A 20,080-nucleotide genomic window follows, 5' to 3' on the forward strand; every position below is an offset into this window, starting at 1 on the left:
ACAAGAAGAATATTATAAATTACGATAGCAAACAACATAAAATAATAAATTATAACGTCAAAAAAAGTACTATAGATTACAATAGTTATCGTTGTCATATTAATTAGGATAAAGAAATATTACCTGAAAATTACATTAAAAGTTATATAAATCATAATATAATTAAAATTTAAAATATTAAAACTATATATAACAAATCAGATTGATTTTCTCAAATATTTCATCAACTTCAGACAAAAAAATAGCATAAATATCTATTATAACTACAATTAACAACGTCATACATCTGCCAAATCAGGGGCAATTTTGTCATTAAAAAATTCTCCTGCTACAGGGGATTTACATAATCTACATAGCGAATTTAATATGCTAATCACTTTTGCTTTTACACTTTTTTTTTTCACGCTTTTATTATACTCCGCTTTCAATATAATCATAGATCTTGATTCTTCATTTGCAAAACCCTAGAAAAATTCCCCATCCGATCGCTTCTTCCAATTGATTTCAACAAGGTAAATTCATTTTTCACTTGTATCAATTCTTCATTTCTCTCTTCAGTCATTGACCTCTATTGACTTTATTGAATTAACAACATTAATTATTCATCATTAATTAATCCTTTTCAGCTGTTATATGAATTTGTTACACTGATATATAAATGTTGAATGCATTATTTTTATGATGAATTATCCCCATTTTTTGAGTTTCACACGTGAACTATTTGCTGTGCGAGTTTCCTAGCTGAACTATTTATCAAAACACAGCTCAACTATTAACTATTCACTTTTCCTAGCTGAAAGTTCTGGTATGAAACTCAAACAATTGATAGTTGATGTGTGTTTTGGTAAATAGTTGGTAATAGTTCAGCTAGGTTAAACGATCAAATTAATTTCATCATTAATCCTTTTTCAATTGTTATATGAATTTGTTACGCTAATGTATAAATGCTGAATGTATTGTTTTTATGATAAAGTGTGAAAACACACCCAAAGTATTCCGTTTTTTTTGAGTTTCATACCTGAACTATCAAGTGTGTGAGTTTTTTCCTAGCTGAAGTATCACCAACTATTTATTAAAACACACCTCAATTGTTATACGAATTTGTTACACCAATATATAAATGCTGAATGTATTATTTTATGAGTGAAGGGTGGAAAACACACCTAAGTATACCCTTTTTCTGAGTTTCATATATGAACTATCACGTGTGCGAGTTTCCGACCAGAACTATCACCAACTAGTTATCAAAACACATCTCAACTGCTGATTGTTTGAGTTTCATACCTGAATTTCCAGGTAGGAAAAGTGAAAATTTAATAGTTAAGGTATGTTTTGATAAATAGTCGAAGACACCTGATAGTTCAGACATTAAACTAAAAAAAAGGGGATACTTTAGGTGTGTTTTTCACCCTTCACTCATAAAAACAATACATTCAACATTTATATATTAGTGTAAAAAATTCACTAATATATAATTATTGAGGTGTGTTTTGACTATTAACTGTGTTTTTATTGTTTAATTGTGTAAAAGCTAATATTTTTGTAGTTATTGATTTTTACTTGAACAGTTATTTAAGCTGTTCATTTGGGTGGGAAAGAAATAGGTACAAGTATTGAGTTTGATGAAGTGATGGTGAGCTGGAATAGTCTATCTTGCATTGATTGTTGGCTTTTCAAGTATTGATTTGTGTGTGTTTCCAATACCTCGGGGAAGCATGAATATAGTAAAGGGTGTTGCGGGTCTTATCCGAAGGAGTTCGGGTAGTCATGGTGGAGAATCCAGTTCAGGGTCATCACTCGAGAGGTTCTTGCCTCCTACTCCTCTCATCCACTTCAGGTAACCATAGTTATTATCTGTCTAGTGTTTTTTGGTTTCGCATTTAAAGTAAATCAATTAGGGTCGTTTGGTAGCTAGTAAAGAAGCAAGTTATTCATGTACTGTTAATTTATGTATGAATTATACAATGTTTGATAGCTAGTTAGGAAATAAGTTATTCATGTATAAAATTAACACGATGTTTGGTTTGCAATTTCGAAACCCGCATAGCTAGTACATGTATAAGCTATGAGGGAATTGCTGTGTTATCTTATGCGTTGTAGAAGATGTAATAGCTAATACCCGGATAACTAATGTCCGCTAACTAATACCTGCATAATTCTAACTAGCTACCAAACGACCCCTTACTTTAGGAAAGAAATTTGAAGGAAAATATCGGAGTGTCAGGCCACAAAAATAACTACATAATGGCCAAAAGAAGAGAAACATAGTCAGATAATAGTTAAATTCATCGTTTCTTCCCAAAAAACCCGCTTGGCTGAACTCTATTGAGTTGCATTTTGGTGTTAGTTTTCTTTCACTTTTGTTCGTTGCTTAAAAGGAGCAGTGATATTACTGAAAACTTTTGAGTGCTGGTAATATCAAATTTGGCGTCCGACAGAGTGCTACTAGTTGAACCTTCACGGGACCTTAGACGTAAACCTAAATCTACCAGGGAAGATGAGTTAGAAGAATATTTGAAATGACTACAACAACAACAAACCCAGTGTATTCCCACATAGTGAGGTCTGGGGATATTTGAAATGACTATCTATCAAAAAAAGATAAATACAAGAAACAAAGTTTTCTTCCAGTTCCGCATCTTGCTATTTATGCAAAAAATTGTCTGGAATCGCCGGCTGAATTGGTATACGATAGTTTGTGGCTGTGACTTGAAGGAGGTGAAGTAGTGGGAGGGCTGGTGGTTTTGGCAGTGGTGGTGAAGGAGATCTTGGAGAGGGTGGAGGCTTCGGTGGTGGTGGAGGAGGTGTAAGTGGAGGTGGAAGTGCTGTTGGTGGAAAACAAAGATTTGTAAAGAAAAAGAAAAAAAAGAAGAGAAAACAAGAAGACGTAAAGGGTTTAGACCGTTGGATCATTTGATCAAATCTGGACTCATGGAACAAAAAAGTAATAGCTTTTTCCAATTTGTAGCTATTTATGTGCTAGAAATGTTGTGGATAAACACGTCTGCCACATGTTGAAACGTGGGGGGTACTAGCTACAAATTTTCAAGCTGACGTTGCCCGTTTATTTAGGGTGTGAAAGGAAAATCTGAGCAAGTTTAGTGGAAAAGTATGTACCAAGCTTAGATTTTTACTTATTAAACTATTAGCTTTTATGTTTCTGAAAATTGTTAGTAAGATTATTTTGTATGCAAAGGATATCATATCCTCTAGTATAGATCAACATCTGCGAGATTGAACCTTGAATTCGCCCAAGTATTTTCCTCTTCAACTTCTAGGCTTCTCTAGATTCTCACGTGCCTTCCATTTTCGTCAAGCTCACCAATATTTAGCAATCTCAGGTCTGCATATCAATATGTCAAAAAGTGTTATCTTCCCTGTTAATGAGGTGGCGAAAATGGATGAATTGTCTGGAATTGTGGGTTGTGGTATAGGCTCCTTCCTCCAACCTATTTAGGTTTACCTCTGGGAGAAAAATACAAGGCTGCTGAAGTATGGAATTGATTGTGAGAAAAGGTGGAGAAGAAATTATGGCAAATGCAGTACCTCTCCATGGGTGGTAGGTTGGATTTAATTAACTGTGTTCTTGATAGTATACCTACCTACATCGTGTCCCTCTTTCCTATACCATCTAAGGTCCTAAAGCATCTTGATAAAGTAAGGAGAACATTCCTATAGAAAGGCAACAGTGAAGGTCATAAAGTTCATTTGGTGGACTGGTCAAAGGTTATCAAACCAAAAAACCTGGGGGCTTTGAGAATCAAAGACTTATTGAAACACAATGGTAGCTTGCTATGAACTGGTGATGGAGATATGGTCAAGAAACTGCTAGTCTTTGGAAAAGAGTGGTGATTGCCAAGTATTGGAAACAAAATCATTGGAGCACCAGCACAGGCACAACTCCCCATGGTGTTGGACTCTGGAAACACATAAGCAAGCTCAGAGATGATTTCTTCCTTGATGTCTCGTTTTCAGTTGGAAATGGAAATTTAGTGAGTTTATGGAATGACAAATGGCTTCTCGACCAACCCTTGAAGATCTCTCACCCAAACCTCTATCGACTAGTTGTGAACCCCGACTCCACAGTAGCACAAATTAGAGCCTGAACGTCATGGAACCTCCTCCTTAGAAGAAATTTGCAAGATTGGGAGCTAGAGGAGATCTTTGATCTTTACAGAATTTTAGAAGATTGCACAATAAATCCCCAGGCTAGTGACAAGCTAAGATGGGGTAGTTCAAGGAAGGGGTCTTACTCAGTCAAGGCAGGTTATAGTAAAGTGTGTGCTCAAAATGAAGTGACTAAACACTGGCCTTGGAAGCTGATTTGGAGAATTAAACTCCCCAATAATATCATGTGCTTTACATGGACAGCCATCAGAGAGGCAATCCTAACCAAAGACAACCTTTGCAGAAGAAAGTTTCAACTAGCAAACAAGTGTTTTATGTGCCAATATGGCTCAAAAACAGTCAACCATTTACTTTTTCATTGCTCAGTTGCATCTGATTTGTGGAACATGTTCATATCAATTTCTGGGGTTAGTTGGGTAGTGCCTCAGAATGTTAAGTAAACTATGGAAAGCCGGAACCTTTGGGTAGTTGACAGAACCATCAAGAGGATCTGGCAAATGATACCAGCATGCATTTTGTGGAGTACTGGATGGAAAGAAATCGTAGATGTTTTGATGGGATTTCAACTCCTAACTCTTCTCTGAAGTTTAAGTGTTTGATGTTTCTTTTCAGCTGGAGCAATTTAACCCCTGTTGACGATGTTATGCCTCTTGTAGATTTCATTAGCTCCTTTTCTTTGGCTTAAAAGCCATATTTTTTGCTCATTTAGGGAAACGGCTCAATGTTATATCTGTATGTTTTTGTATCTAGGAGCTTTCCCTAATTTTCTTTGTACTGTTTTCAGCATCTTCTTGATGCCAGTCTATATAACAATTACTTCATCAAAAAAAATAAAAATTAGCATGTAGATGTCATAATTGGGACAAGCTAAATCAAATATAAGGCCAAATAATCAATGGGACAATTTGTCGAGCATCTTGTGTGCAAGAAATTGCATACAGACGGTCAAGACACAGTAGCTCGCGATCTATGTTGCATATATTTATTAAAGTTTGTCTCATTAATGTTAGTCACTAAAAGAGACATTTAATTTTTGACATGTAAAGCCTGCCATTAATATGACACAAGCATGACCGATCCCCATCACAATCCTTTTATTCTCCTACTTATGAATTTTTAGCCTATGAATCTGTAATTATATATTAAGCGATTCTGTTGCTAGTTTATATTTTCTAGGCCATGGTCCAATATGACATTTTTTTGCTTTTCAGTGAGGTTGGGGATGAGGCAATTTTGAACACACTCTGGTCAAGATACGAGAATGCCCCTGATAAGGTATATCTTCTTTCATGTGTTCCTAAGGTAGTCACAATTTGAAACAGTGAACTTCACTTGTTGAGTTGTTGCAACTTGTAGTTTGTGCCGCATCAGTGGTAAGATGCTTTTAGATGTAGTATTTGTTGTTTTCTGAGGTTAGCTAGTTATGGAGGATAGATCAGGATAACAGGAAACATGGTAAAAACTACATAGTTCCTTCTGAATGTTTATTGAACCAATGATGCCAGGAAGTGATGATTTTTCTCTAATTATCATGGTCTCCTTTCCCTTCATCAATTACATTGATTTCATTCTTTGTAATATCTCAGTGTAATGCCTTGTTAGTAATTAGTAAAGCAACAAGGACAAAAAGGATCACTATCATTAGGGTTCTTTATGAAATGTTTTAGTTAAAACTTCTCTTTGTCTCTGTTTGAGACAGCGGTATGTGATGCCTTCTTTATTCTCATCTTTAGCCTTTTGCACCAACTTTGTTCTGAAATTACTATGGTCTAAAGCATTCTTTAGGATTTACCTTTGTACTATACAACTAAGCTTTCAGCTTCCAAAACAAGGCTCCTCAATCAGTTAGGGGGCTGGGAGAAACTGATTCCTTTCTTCTATGCTTGTTTCTGCGTGCCTGTACCACATCTGTTGTGGATATGATCACTTATAAGTTATAATCATAGGTTTCTAGTGTTCTATGCAAATAACCTGCACCCCAACAAAAATGCCTCAGAAGTGCGTTTCTCAATACTGATGAACAGATATTTGTTTTTTCTCTTTCTGAAATATAGATGGAAGATTACTGCTTCACGGCCATCTTATAGTTAAATCTCTGTTTGTTTGCTCTCTGCACTCTGCGATCTCTTTGATATTTAAGCTTTGGCCGTTTTGTCGAAGTGTGGTGCTAATTGAGCCAACTATTATCAACTTCAAAGTTTTGCCTTTATTTTCCTAATTTCTTTAGAATTGACCAATTTAGATACTGAATGGTGATTGAATAAAATCCTTCATACCTAAGCTAAAATGGTAGTGCTGCATTGGCCTGTTATTGGTGAGACACAATATCCGAATCTATATTAAGAGCTTTCTATCTTGTTACTGATGTGGCATGGATGGCATGTTGTTTTATATGTGTTTTGGGCTTTGAGATGCTGGCTAACTTTCTGGAATTGATCTGGGGGGAATATGCTCATATCAAGGTTAACAGTTGGCTTTTGGTACATGCAAATTTTACATAAGTTGATTTTAATTTCTCAATACCTGGTTCTCCTATGAGAAAATTATGATCCTATAATATGTGGATCAGCTTTAGCCTTTAGGTAGCTAGGAAGAATGCTTGCTGTCTTTCTATTTCTTCCAAACTTTGTCTGTTTAAGCATCGTAATTTTTTGTGCCTTTGTGTTTTTATATTCAGGTTGAAAAGAGAAGGTTATTTCACATCTTTTTGAAGCAATTCATAATTGTATACCGTGATTGGCAACCAATTAACCCTCTTCAATCTCCTGAGGATCATGGCTTGGTGCAGCCGGTGGATTCACAACATATTGAAGATGTTGTGGTTGGCTGTTCTTTTGGTCATCCTTCTGAAATTATAGCCGTCCTCATTGATGAAGTTGCACGAATGATAACGCTTGTTAATGAACGTAAGTTGGTTCTTCACCCTCGTGACCTGTTAATAGAAAGTTGTGTTGGTGAATGGTGCATTTGTCTTTATCTAACTTCAATAAGAAATGCTTTGTTCTATTCCCGAAGTTCTCTTGTTTGCTAACTTGTATTCTGACTTCTGTGTAGAAAATGTTCTGATTAAAGTGCAAGTACTTCGTTTGGACATTAGATATTCTAATACTACATCATGAAGTATACATTTGTTTGTACTGATGATAATTGGTAATGCCGTAACATTGCAATGAATTGCAGACCTATCCAGAAATTCTTCTACAATAACCTCTGAAGGGCTGCCTGTCTTGGATGCTTTGACTGTTATTACTCGGTCAATGCACAATTGCAGAGTTTTTGGCTACTATGGTGGTATTCAGAAGCTTACGGCGTTAATGAAGGGTATTATTTCCATCAAGCGATGCTGAGCTCAATTCTTTGTGTTTTACTTTTATATCTGCCTCTATATGTGCAAATTTATTTGTTTGTTACATTCTGTCTGTACGGTCTGGTGAAACATACTGGCCTTACATTGGCTGAAGTCATGTATTTCATTCTCTGATTTTCAATTTTGAATATTGTTCCTCCATTAATTGGGAGATATTGTTTACAACAACAACAACATACCTAGTGTATTCCCACAAATTTGGGTCTGGGGAGGGTAAAGTGTATGCAGTCCATACCACTACCCAGGGGCGGATCTATGTAGAAGGATTGGTGTTCCACGGCACCCAGACTTCTCGGTTGAAACTCTGTATATTTATGTGTATATTTGTATATATGTATAAGTGAATGTATAAAACTTAAGCCTCCGCAGTATCAATGTAGCAAATGGTGCTAGTGGTTGGTTGAAGCGCAGGTTTTTTCTAGCAGAGCAAGGTCGACTCCTGAAGACAACTTTTTAGAACTATTTTAGCACTATCTTATGCTTTCTCTTAAAAAAAGTGGCTTTGCAAAATAGAACTCTTGGCCTCTTCTAACAAAAACCTTGGCAGGACCAACTAGGCAAGGCTTCACATTTCACCAACATTTTTGATAAATATTAATTATAGTTTTAGTCTATGAATATTGACTCTAATTTCCTAAAATATAGTATATGCTCTTGTTCAAAGCAGCATGACACCCCGAGCTTCCAAGTCCTGGATCTGCCTCTGCCACTACCTCTGATGAAGTAGAGAGACCGTCTCCGATGGACCCCCGGTACAGGACAAATAACAGTATAACAAGTAAAAAACATAAAAAACAAACAACAAAATGGAGTAAATCATCACTAGATGATAAAAGAAACAAGACACCCATAGAATAATACTGTGAGCTGTCTATCCAAAATCACAAACATCACCAAAACACCACGAACAAGAAACTATGACTACAGACACAACTACAAACAAAGCACTCCTCTTTACTAGTAAGGACACACTCGTGCCCACTAACCTTCTACCCTAATTCGCGTTCTCCACACCTTCCTATCAAGGATCATGTCATCCGTAAGCTGTAATTACTCCATTTCATGCCTAATCACCTCCCTCTAATATTTCTTCGTCTTACCTCTATCCTGTCTGAAACCATCCATAGCCAACATCTCACACCTCCTTATGGGGGCATCCATGCACCTCCTCATCGCGTCTGAACCATCTCAATCTCACTTCCCGCATTTGTCTTTCACCGAAACCACTCCCACCTTCTCTTGTCCCTCCTAGTAAGTCCACACATCCATCTCAACATCTCCATCTCCGCCACTTTCAACTTTTGGATGTGGGAGTTTTTAACTGACCAACACTTGCTCCATACAACATAGTCCGTTGGACTGCCACGTTATAGAACTTACATTTAAGCTTAGGTGACACCTTTTTATCACACAAGACTCTCGGAGCGAGCCTCCATTTCAACCACCATGCACCAACACAGTGCTGACAACCTCGTCAATCTTTCCATTCTCCTGAATCATAGACCCAAGATTGGGAGATATTATTTACGTCCTTGCGAATAACATTCTTTAGTAACCAGTAAAATTTTTTGGTTAAAACTCAACTTTTATGGGAATTGGGGGAAAAGCCAGCGAAGAGCATAAAGTGGTTGTGTTGTCAACTTGTTTTTGATATTCCTATTTGTATCAGTGTTTCGTACCTGTTATTTCATTAAACAACAATAAAGCTTACTTGGTAATTATACAGTTTTGCTAGTACTGTTTTGGCTTAGATTTGCAATCTTTAGGGGGTTTTGATATAAAAAAGAAAAGAAACAGATCAGAGAAATCTCTAGTGGAAGAAAGAAAGAGCATAAGTATGGGAAGTGTTAAGAGTCCCACATTGGAAAAGGGGTGGACAATTGGTCTCCTTATATGGACTTGGACAATTCTCCCCTCATGAGCAAGCTTTTGGGGTTGAGTTAGGTTCGAGATCCATTCTTTACATGGTATCAGAGCCAGACTCATTCCAAATCTTTGTTCACGTTGTTGGGCCCCTGTATTTACAAGAAGCTTGGTGTGATTTGGATAGAAATAAATGATAAAAGACATAAGAGTATCAGGGGCGTCAAAGGTTGCAAGTCAATTCGGTGGATGGACCTGATGCTTCGTGGTGGGGTTCGAGGAACAATGAGGCTTTCGAGGAACAATGAGGCTTTCTTTAGTAAATCATTCTATGAGAGACTCCTAATTAGGGCAGAAGTTGTGTTTCCATGTGATGCAATTTGGATAGCGTTGGTGCCGAGGAAGGTGTGTTTTTCTCTTGTTTAACATCTAGAGAGGTGATTTTGACGATGGAAAATCTTAGAAAGCATAAGGTTGTCTGCGTCAGTTGGTGTTATATGTGTAAGGACCAAGGAGACGGGGGAAGAAGTGGATGACCTTTCTCATACATTTTGTCTTTAACATGAAATCATGAGATTATGGTGGGATAGCTTCGGTGGTTCAGAGTTTCTGGGTTATGACAAAATATGTGAAAGATTTAATGTTTTGTCAGAGAAGCGTGTATAGAAGGAGGCGTAAGGCATGGAATTTGGTCCCTCTTGCGTTGATGTGGGTTATTTGGAATGAGAGAAATAGGGGAGCTTTTGAGGGGGTAGAGTTTGAGTTTTTCTCAAGTGAGGAATAACCTCTGGTCTTTTATTTTCTTTTGGTGCACTCATAAAACCTCTAGTTGTATAGGAGAATGGGTGAACTTTGTAGAGAATTAGATTTTGTAGATTCTTTACCTTTTGTTTTTTCTTTGTATATGGCTAACTCGACCTTGTTTATGAATGAAATACACTCACCTTGACCCCCCCCCCCCCCCCCAAAAAAAGTATTAGGGGCTTAAGTATAGGAGAGGCCAATATGGATAGTTGATGCTTCTAGGAGAGATTGGGACCTCTATTACTTGTTTCACTCTTGTTGAGAATATAATTAAATAATGAAGTGTGCGCTCTCTAACAACTTAAGCTTTTAGATGAGATGGTGACACACTTCAACATGGTATCAGTGCAGTATAACCCACGGGTCACCCAATGTTAGGCCCCGAATTAAAAATTGTCCAGGCATCGAAAGTTCATTACTGGGCGTGAGGTGGAGTATTAAAGATAAAGAATAAAAGAAGTCCCACATTGATGGTTAATGAGATGGGTGGTCTCTTTATTAGGTTTGGGCAATCTTCCTCCCGTTGAGCTAGCTTTTAGGGTTGATTTAGGCCCTAGATCCATTTATTTACATGGTATCAGAGAAGACAGAGGTCATGGTCATGAGATCGAATCTCACGAATCTCACCGTCACCCATTATTAAAAAAAATAAAATTCCACATGCTTGGCCCATGAAAATAATGAAAATAAATCAGGCCTGCACGTGAGGGGGCATGTTTAGAATATAATTAAATAATAAAACTGTGCTTTCTCAACAACTTAAGCTTTTAGATTGTTGCGGGGACTCGTTGGTTTCGCTGCAGAACTCGTCCCGACGCGATGTTGCTGCGGGGTGCGTCTCCGATTCAGTCAAGCGAATCCAGAGACGTTGACCCAACATCAAGAACAAAGTTTGTTGTCATCGTCGGAAGGGAGAAAGACCGACGACTGTAATTGCTGTCATCGGAGGAAGGGAGAAAACTGGCGACCGTAATTGTTGTCGTCGACGGCAGGGAGAAATTCGACGACTCTAATTGCTGTCGTTGGAGGAAAGGAGAAAACCGGCGACTGTTGTCATCGTCGGAAGGGGAAAATCTGACAGCTGCTGTCATCGTCGAAAGGGAGAAATCCAGCGGCGGTAATTGTTGTCGTCGGAAATTGAATTGCCGATGGATTTTACTTTTGAACGCCGGCGACTGTAATTACAAATCTGACTAAATCTGGGTTTTACTTTTTAATAATTATATTTTTTTAAAATATAAAAAGTAGTAATATAGCTTTAGTTTTCTTTTTGGTCACAACTTTAGTTTTCAATTGCTACGATGTTTACTATTTTTATGGACCAGACATAAAATAATATATTAACTTAGAATTTTTATATTAACATAATAAAAAAATATATGTCCCCGTTGGTTTTCCAAAAATACAAGTATATACCACTCCTAATTTAAAAAGTAACTAAAAAAAGTTACCTTATAAGTGAGGAAAGTAATGGATATTGTTTAGGAGTTAGAATATTTTTATATTTATAATATTAAAAAGTAACTCTATATTTATAATATTTGATTTTTTAGCTGAATTCCCGCACCTGTATCCTTATTCGGCTTCGCACCCCCGAATCTTAAAATTTAAATTTTGATGAATCCGACTCTCGGATCCGCACCCGTCTCGGATACCCGCACCCGATTCCATGCAACTTATCTTTTAGATGAGATGGTCACACACTTCAACAACTCGGATAGGTGCATTTAGTAAGTAATTTTGAGGGAGCACTTTGTTCCAAGATCATCATGTCATTGATTCAATCTGATGGAAGGGTTTGTTCATTTATTGTTTCTATTTTATCATGTCTTGAGCATGACTTGTCCTTTGTTCTTTGGCCGTTGTTTTCTTTAAGATCTTACATTGCTATAGAAGAAGTATAGGCATCTTTACCCCCTATTATAAGAAAAAAGAAAAGAAGTAGTCCAGGCATCTTTTGAAGCAGAAAATTCAAATGAGTTTGATACCTTCTTAATAAACAGTATTTCATATTCTGCACTATATTATTATATTTTCTTAGTTGGTTTTAAGATCATTTCTGAGACTAGTTACCGCTTACCACTTAGTCACTCATTCCTGCAATACATTAGACTTTTATACTTGTAATGTATCTTTATCTTGTTAACCTGCCATTAGGATCATAATATTGTTGTCTAGCACTTCTAATCATGAGGTTTATTTATTTCAGCTGCTGTTGTTCAACTGAAGGCTGTTGCTAGTGCTCTTTCGGCAGATGAAGCTTTGTCGAACCCTGTTGTGGAGAAGACTGCAATTCTCCAAAACATTCTTTTATATGTGGTGTCTATAATTGGTAGCTTTATTAACTTGCATTTCAGCACATCCGAAACGGCTTGGTTGCATAGTGGTTGCATGGAGATTTTTGGGCCTAGAAGTGTTGAAATACGTGATGTCGTTACTGGTGTAGATATGTCTGATTCTGAAACAATGATACGGTGGCGTCAAAAGGCAATTGTCTCTGTTATGGAAGCTGGTGGTCTTAACTGGTTAGTAGGTAAGGTAGGCAGTTTCAATTTTCTTTTTCTAGTGCCGAACCTGTCTAAATGTGTTGTTTTTATATACAGCTCAGTTTGTACTTATTCTTTACACAGAGAAGTTAAGTGAAGGGTATTTGTCCTACTCCCCTAAGGGACCGTCAGACTAATGACTTCACCCTTTTCTTGTATTGTTAAGCTTGTCGAGCACAAATATCCTTACATTTGGTAAGGTGATGCACAACATAATTAATAGGTAGTTAATGTATTAGGTAAGAGTTCCCCAATGGGGATGCAACTTGACTTCTTTTGTGACAGTGGAAAGCTGGCCGGGACACCCTCGCCATCAAAAGAACAAAAATTTAATAGAAAACTAACTGTATGTAGTATTTGTACACCAACTAGAAGTGTATAAACTTTTCTAAGTTGAATTCCCCTCAGTAGAGCCAAATAACTTTTGAAATGTGTATTTCACACCTCTCCCAGTGGCACAAAATTATTAAGATGGCTTGTGTTCCTGTGAGGTTGCACCTTCTGCATTTTCTCTCATTTTTACATGGTCATTTCACAGTTTTTTTAATTTATTTCAGAGCTGCTGCGTGTTATGAAGAGGTTGAATATGAAGGAACATGATACAGATATTTCACTTCATTATCTAACACTTAGAGCTCTTCAATTATCATTAGTTGATAATCCTCGTGGTCAAAATCATTTTCGAAGTATTGGAGGACTAGAAGTTCTGTTGGATGGACTGGGAGTTGCATCTAACAGCGCTTTGAGATTGAGAGAGACAACATCAGATACAGCAAGGTAACTGACTTAATTGCACACCTTTGATAAAATTTAATCTTTATTCTTTCAAGCCATACAAATGAATCAAAGAAGTCCCTAGACGGTGGTTGGATATCTTGAAGTCTGTTAGTATAACAGGTTTAATCCCGCTACTGTGTGTGATGGCAGGTCATTTTTTTAGTCTGGACCAGATTATTTTGTTCCTGTTTGGCTAAATCTGAGTGTCATGCCCTTTTCTTTTCATAATCCATGTATATCTAAACTTTTTCTTAAAGGTAAACCAAATTTAATTCAAATTACATTCCTGATTGAATCAGATTAAATTTTAATCTAATCTGAAATATTATACTGTTAGTGTCATTTGGAAAGCTAAGATCTAATCAATAATGGTTGACATATGTCAAACTAAGATCCAAAACTGGTTTTAAGTTTACTAGTTAACCTCAGTGATCATATATTCATATGAACTTCTAATGTTACTGAGAGAAATTGGGACACGTTGATATGCAGTGGATAGTTTCCCTTGCCATTTGCTCATTTCTTGTGTGGAAGGATAATTGGAGGTTTAGGTTTGACATACGTATCAAATGGGGTGGACTTAACATTTTGTAAATCATTTTACAAGCATCCATTCCCTTAAAATTAAACTTGAATCTTAATGTCTCAGCCTCTTTAGTTTCTGATCTGTAGAATTTTAGTTTGGACTTGTATCTGATCCTAAATTCAGCAAATTTAGTGATGCCTAGCTGCATCATGATACCTAGCTGCATCATGATACCTTGTTTTCCCTTTTCTTTCTGTCGTCTATAGCTAGTTTCTCTACACAGATGTTTGTCCTTCCCTGCTATTGCTACGATCATATTTATGCTATATTATGTTTGTAATATGGGCGCTAGCGTTGTTTTGTTTGATGAACATAAATTGAAATGGTTTAGAAACTTTTGTAAAGCAACTGAAAAAGTTTATAACCATGCTTCTGATACTTAATCCATTAAAAAAAGAAATATTAGTTGATTTCTTTTCTAAGGTATTGGTACATTTACGTTTCTCCTTGCAGGAATGTCAATGTTTTAACATGTACGTTCCAGCTCCATGTTCTCTCATTGGAGGTTCTTAGAGAGGCAGTGTATCCTTTCTACTACTTGATGTTCCCACTAGTTTTTCCTCAAAATCTGTTTGCTTAGTTAGAAATGATCGGTTCATTTTGAACAATAATACATTACACATTACCCGTTCGTTAAGCTAGTGACAGTTGAGCACAAGAATGTTGACTCCTATCTTACTGCTCTATCTTGGGGAATAATTTTTCTTCCAAATGTGTTGTCTCCTTAACCTCGTCTTAGCTTTGGCAATTTGAATAATTTGCAATTTTTATCAGAAAATGGACGAGTGCAGAAGTTTGCAAATAGCTTTTGTTCACTTGCATTCATTCTTCAAGAATACAAGGAGAAAAATGACAACTTGTTATCCCAGGATGACATGGAAATAACTGTTTCTAGTGATAATGATACAACTGGGAAAGAAGTTCTAGAAACAAAACTTTCTAGCAAATCCAGTGTACCTTATTTAAAGAATTGGCACGATTATGTTTCCAAGCTTAGTGCTGTCCTTTTCTCTTTCCTTCTTTCACCAGAAGATGCAAAGGTGGATAAAAGCCAAGCATCGACTGTCAGAAGTAGCTTTCCAGTCTCTTCAGCATATGGAGAACTTTCTGTAAAGTGGATCATTAGGGTTCTTCTCACAGTCTTTCCATGCATAAAAGCATGCTCAAATCAGAAGGAGCTGCCTGGTCACTTAAGGTAAATCAGGAAGTATTTAAATCTTCTGATCTTTTTATTTTCCATTTCTTTCATCATCTTGTTTTTGCATTTGCGGAGATGTTTTAGGTGCTGTATTTGATTTTTGGAATTACTGACGTGCCTACTTTTTAACTGTTGTTTGCCTGCTCACATTATTTTTTTGTGGTTCTCCTTACAACTCTTGTTTCTGATTTGTTCTTCTCATTTCTACAGGACGTTTATCTACACCCTTCAGCGTCACGTTCTGTCTGCATTCAAGAAAATTCTGGTGTTGTTGCCATCTTTGCTACACGTTTTCCGGGCAGAAGGAGCTTGGGACTTTATCTTCTCGGAGAATTTTTTTTATTTTGGCCTAGCATCGCTAGGTTCTTCTGATGATTTTTTATCCAAAAAAGGCTCTTCTGATAATTGTAATGAACTGTGTTGTGATTCAAATGGCAGAAGCCTTCATGAGCTTGAAGCTCTTCAGACAGAGGTGGTTTCATTTTTGGAATTTGCAGCAACTTTAACCGGAAGTTCTCACAACTTGGTTAGTCATTCGATCTTTCACTCTTTCAGATACATTTATTAACAGTATGGCTATGTGTTTTGGACTTCTTTCGTCATAATGCTAAGTGTCTTTTGTCTATCCATCATTTTTTCTTCGCTCTTCTCCATCCTTTTTTTGGCTATGCAAATTTCCTATAAAGTAGTCTTACTGTTAAGTTATCAGAAAGCAATATCTATGTGTTTTGGACTTCTTTTGTCATAATGGTAAGTGTCTTTTGTCTATCCATCATTTTTCTTCGCTCTTCTCCATCCTTTTTTTGGCTATGCAATTTCCTATAAAGTAGTCTTACTGTATCAGAAAGCAATATCTATGTCCTGTTTTATTGCCGTTTGCTTATAAAAATAAAAGAAGAAACCTACTTCTAGTCTAAAGTCTAAAATGGTTGGTAGTGTAGTTATTCATTAATTGGCATTATATGACGGCATATTATTTTTTTCTTCTTCTGATAATAGGAATTATGTACAACAAACAACATACCCAATATATTCCCACGAAGTGGGGTCTGGGGGGAGAGAGTAGAGTGTACGCAGTCTGTTCCACTACCTCAAAGGTTAGGCGGAGATGTTATTTTTGATAAGACCCCCGATTCAAGACAAAAACATTTTTGAAAAAGACATAATACATGAACAAGAAACAATAGGTAGTAACAAAACAACATAGAGTGATAATAGGCATTTCTGACTAGTCTCTGGGTATGCGTGTGTACCCCTTTCTTTGAGTATAATCTTGTGGAGCCTTTACAGTAAAGGATCCTTCTCATTCAAATTCACGTAGTGGAATATAAATAGGAGAAACTTTGTGACAATGGTCTGGCCCTGGAAAATGTATTTGGAAGATCAAAATTCCTACCTGGGTATCTTGTTTTATGTTGCTGGTAGTTAAAATAGCTTGTTTAACTCGAGAGAGATTACAAAGAAGAGGTCTTCAGATTTGCTCAAGATGTTTGCTTTGTGGGCAGGATACTGAGATCAATGAGCATTTATTTTTTCATTGTAAGACAACTGTAAATTTCTTTTGTATGTTGGGGGTTGAAATGGGCAATGTCAAGAACAAATCTTGATCTATTGAAGAACCGGATGAGATGTAAAGAGATGAACTAGAACTATTGGCAAATGTTCTAGGGGAGATGTAATTTTTCCAGTTGGTGTGGTGGGAGATTTTCAGTGGCTGGAAGTTTTTATAGTTCAGATTCTCCCAAATTTATATGGGCCAGATGGGGCTAGAAAGTTTCATTTGGTGCGGTTGGAGATTGTTACTTCTCCCAAATAATGGGAGGCCTTGGAATTGAAGATTTAAAGGTCTTCAACAAAGCTTTATTGGGAAAATAGTTATGGAGGTTCGGGTTGGAGACAACTTTGTGGAGGGAGTAATAAAGGATAAATATGTAATTTTGGAAGGAGGGTGGAGAAGTAAGACATCACTTTGCCTTTTGGATGTGGTTTTGGAGGGATAATTTGAAGGAATGAGGTGTTCTGGGGAAACATCTCATTCAAGGTTCGGAGATGGGAGCAGGGTTAACTTTTGGGGAAATAGATGGTGCAAGGATGACACTTTGAAAGATGACTTCTGGCGTTTGTACAAAATTTCTGGTCAATGATATGACATTTCAACAAATCAGGGCAATACAAGGTGGGGAGACTTTTTGGGACTTGAGTTTTAGAAGGGTGTTTAACGATAGGCAAGGCAACCCAGTTGCTAAGTCTGATGGGTGTGTCTGATGCTGGGAATTGTTTCTGAACATGATGGGTGTGTCTCTGGTTATACTACAGAAGATTGGTTATACTACAGAAGAAAAACAGTAGTCTGTTGGAAGTTTGGCAAGTTCAAAGAGTAAAGAGAAGTATGAAACAAATATGGAGGACTATTCCTATTTGCTATGTTGCTCGGACTGTTCAACAAAGTCATTGGGTGTGTGTCGGATCCTCCAAAAATAGTGCATTTTCGAAGGATCCGACCCAGGTGCGGTTACATTTTTGAAGAGTTCGAGCAACTTAGACCATTTGCATATTTTGGACTTTTTTGGCTGGAAAGGAACAAGACATGCTTTGAGGGGAAAAGACCACAGATTGCTAGCGTAAAAAGTAGATGTATCAAAAACCTGTTTTTTTTGGTGTTATAGCAGTACTCTAGATAGGATGTACCAGTATTTGGATTTTCTGGATCTTTTAGGGGGGGAATATGTAGTAGGCGTTTGACCATGGAAATTTTTTCACTTTTTTCGGAAAATTATTTCGCTTTAGTGAAAAAAGTGAAAATAGTGGTGTTTGGCTATAAAAATTATTTCCTTTTAGTGAAAATTGATTTTGGAAAAGTGAAAACAAGTTTTACTTGTTTTCACTTTTCTCACAAAATTTCAAAAACAACTCCAATTTATATTCATGGCTAAACATAACTCCAACTTGATCTCCGGAAAATTATTATTTTCATGGCCAAACGGGGCCGTAGCATGTATGTGGAGCTGTTGTAGCTTTGCCTTGTACTTGATCTTGTACCATCTTGGTAACTTCTGAAAACTTTTACCCATCAAAATAAAAATCTAATGCATTGTGGGGTGGGGGGGGGGGGGGGGGGTTGGGGAATAATGGTGTGTTTACAGTAAAGACTTTCTACGAGAATTTGTTGGTTAGGGAGAAGCAAGTGTTTTTACCGAGAAGGTGTGATTTTTCACTCGGTGTAGCCGCAAGAAGGGCGATTTTTGATGGCGAGAACTTGAGAAAGTGGAAGGCTGTATGCATCAATTGGTGTTACATGTGCAAGGAGGTGGGCGAGGATGTGGATCAACTTCTCCTACATTGCGGTCTGACAATGAGATTAAGGTGGGATATGTTTAGATTGTTTGGCACTTCATGTGTGATGCCAAAAGCGGTGCAAGAGTTGATGGCCAGTTGGAAGAGTGGGAGGACAAAGAGAAGACGAAGGGCATGGAATGTGGCACCACTTGCATTTATGTGGGTTGTATGGTGCACAGAAAGTCCGCTATTGTATATACGATTGGGTGAAGTTTGTAGAGAATCAATTGATTTTGTCGATTCTTTTACCTTTTGGTATACCACTTGTATGGGGTCTTTTATGGCCTTGTTTATGATATGAAATACGTTTACTTGATAAAAGAAATAAAGATTCTATTAAATTACCTTTTGGTTCTTTTGAAAATTAATGAATTTCAAAAAATATGTATGATGTTGTACTCGAAGTTCTGAAAACTTAATTTTAATGTTATGTAAATCTTGAATTAAATTACACTTGAATTGACATTGAAGAAAATGCATTTATTTCTTTTACAAGTATAATGACGGTGTCAATTATGCATTGGGGCATCCTTAATGTTTCATCTTCCTGGTTGTTTACTGAGCTTCCTTCCATGCACTTTCGGTCAGATTAATAGGCTTAGTAAATAAAGAACATAAAATGTTTGGTTGTACTATTTTTTCTATCTTTTTTATAAGATGTGAGCTTACACAATTCAGTTTCCCTTCTATCCTGAAGCGTATTTTTCTTATGATGGCAGCCTGAGTGCTCCATTTTGCTGGAGGCTCTTGAACAATCTGCTTGTAATCCTGGGGTTGCTATTCTTCTTGCAAAGGGCCTACTTCAAATAATGCGGTCTTCATCAGAGAAAACTCTTTCCTCTTTTAAAGCACTCGATGCAGTTCCTCGGGTCCTCCAAGTTGCCTGCATTCAGGCCCAAGAGTCTAAGAGGCATGAAATTGCTGGTCCCCACACTGAGACTGATCCTGTTCCTTCTCTAAACCAAGAAATGGTGAATTCTTTTGAGATGATTCATAGTTGGCGGAACAGCATAGAAACTTTTATTGAACTCTTCGCAGAATTTTTGTCTCTCACGAATGATGCCAAAAACTCTACTTTGCACAGTGCTACCTGCATTGACCGTTTGTTTGATTTGTTTTGGGAAGAAAAATTGAGAAATCGCATGCTTCCTCTTATTCTTGATTTGATGAAGGTAGAATGAATAACCTTCAATGTATTTATCTTATTTATTTTGTACCTTTTTTGTGTTCTTGCAGTGACTACAACTAATCTTCCATTTATTTACCTCTTTCATGTGAATTCTTTGCTGGTGGAGCAGATTGTTCCATCTTCTGAGGAGGACCAGAAAGCTAAATTGTATTTATGTTCTAAGTATCTGGAAACGTTTACTCATGTTAAGGACCGGGAGAACTTTGTAGAACTGTCTATTGATCTATTGGTTGGGATGATTGATTTACTTTTGACAGATATAGAGGTATACTCTTATAAATCTATG

General features: G+C 36.9%; 1 protein-coding gene across 9 annotated transcripts in view; it reads left to right on the plus strand.

Annotated features, from left to right (window-relative positions):
- Nucleotides 1-359: 359 nt before the first annotated feature.
- Nucleotides 360-20,080, plus strand: part of LOC107855191 (BEACH domain-containing protein B) — a 64,583-nt gene continuing 44,862 nt past the window's right edge. For 2 of the 9 annotated variants that reach the window (XM_047411041.1, XM_016700185.2), the window contains exons 1-12: nucleotides 360-512; nucleotides 1,569-1,837; nucleotides 5,340-5,403; nucleotides 6,806-7,034; nucleotides 7,309-7,449; nucleotides 12,372-12,695; nucleotides 13,266-13,485; nucleotides 14,525-14,593; nucleotides 14,811-15,266; nucleotides 15,480-15,795; nucleotides 19,325-19,777; nucleotides 19,904-20,059. In XM_047411041.1, coding sequence (XP_047266997.1) covers nucleotides 1,716-1,837; nucleotides 5,340-5,403; nucleotides 6,806-7,034; nucleotides 7,309-7,449; nucleotides 12,372-12,695; nucleotides 13,266-13,485; nucleotides 14,525-14,593; nucleotides 14,811-15,266; nucleotides 15,480-15,795; nucleotides 19,325-19,777; nucleotides 19,904-20,059 — 2,550 coding nt within the window. In that variant the 5' untranslated portion in view covers nucleotides 360-512; nucleotides 1,569-1,715. Of the gene's footprint in view, nucleotides 513-1,546; nucleotides 1,838-5,339; nucleotides 5,404-6,805; nucleotides 7,035-7,308; nucleotides 7,450-12,371; nucleotides 12,701-13,265; nucleotides 13,486-14,524; nucleotides 14,594-14,810; nucleotides 15,267-15,479; nucleotides 15,796-19,324; nucleotides 19,778-19,903; nucleotides 20,060-20,080 lie in introns of those variants that run through there. The other 7 variants (XM_047411036.1, XM_016700181.2, XM_047411039.1 and 4 more) reach the window with 6 other exon arrangements.

The sequence above is a fragment of the Capsicum annuum genome, chromosome 4 (genome assembly GCF_002878395.1).
Source record: "Capsicum annuum cultivar UCD-10X-F1 chromosome 4, UCD10Xv1.1, whole genome shotgun sequence".
Lineage (NCBI taxonomy): Eukaryota > Viridiplantae > Streptophyta > Magnoliopsida > Solanales > Solanaceae > Capsicum > Capsicum annuum.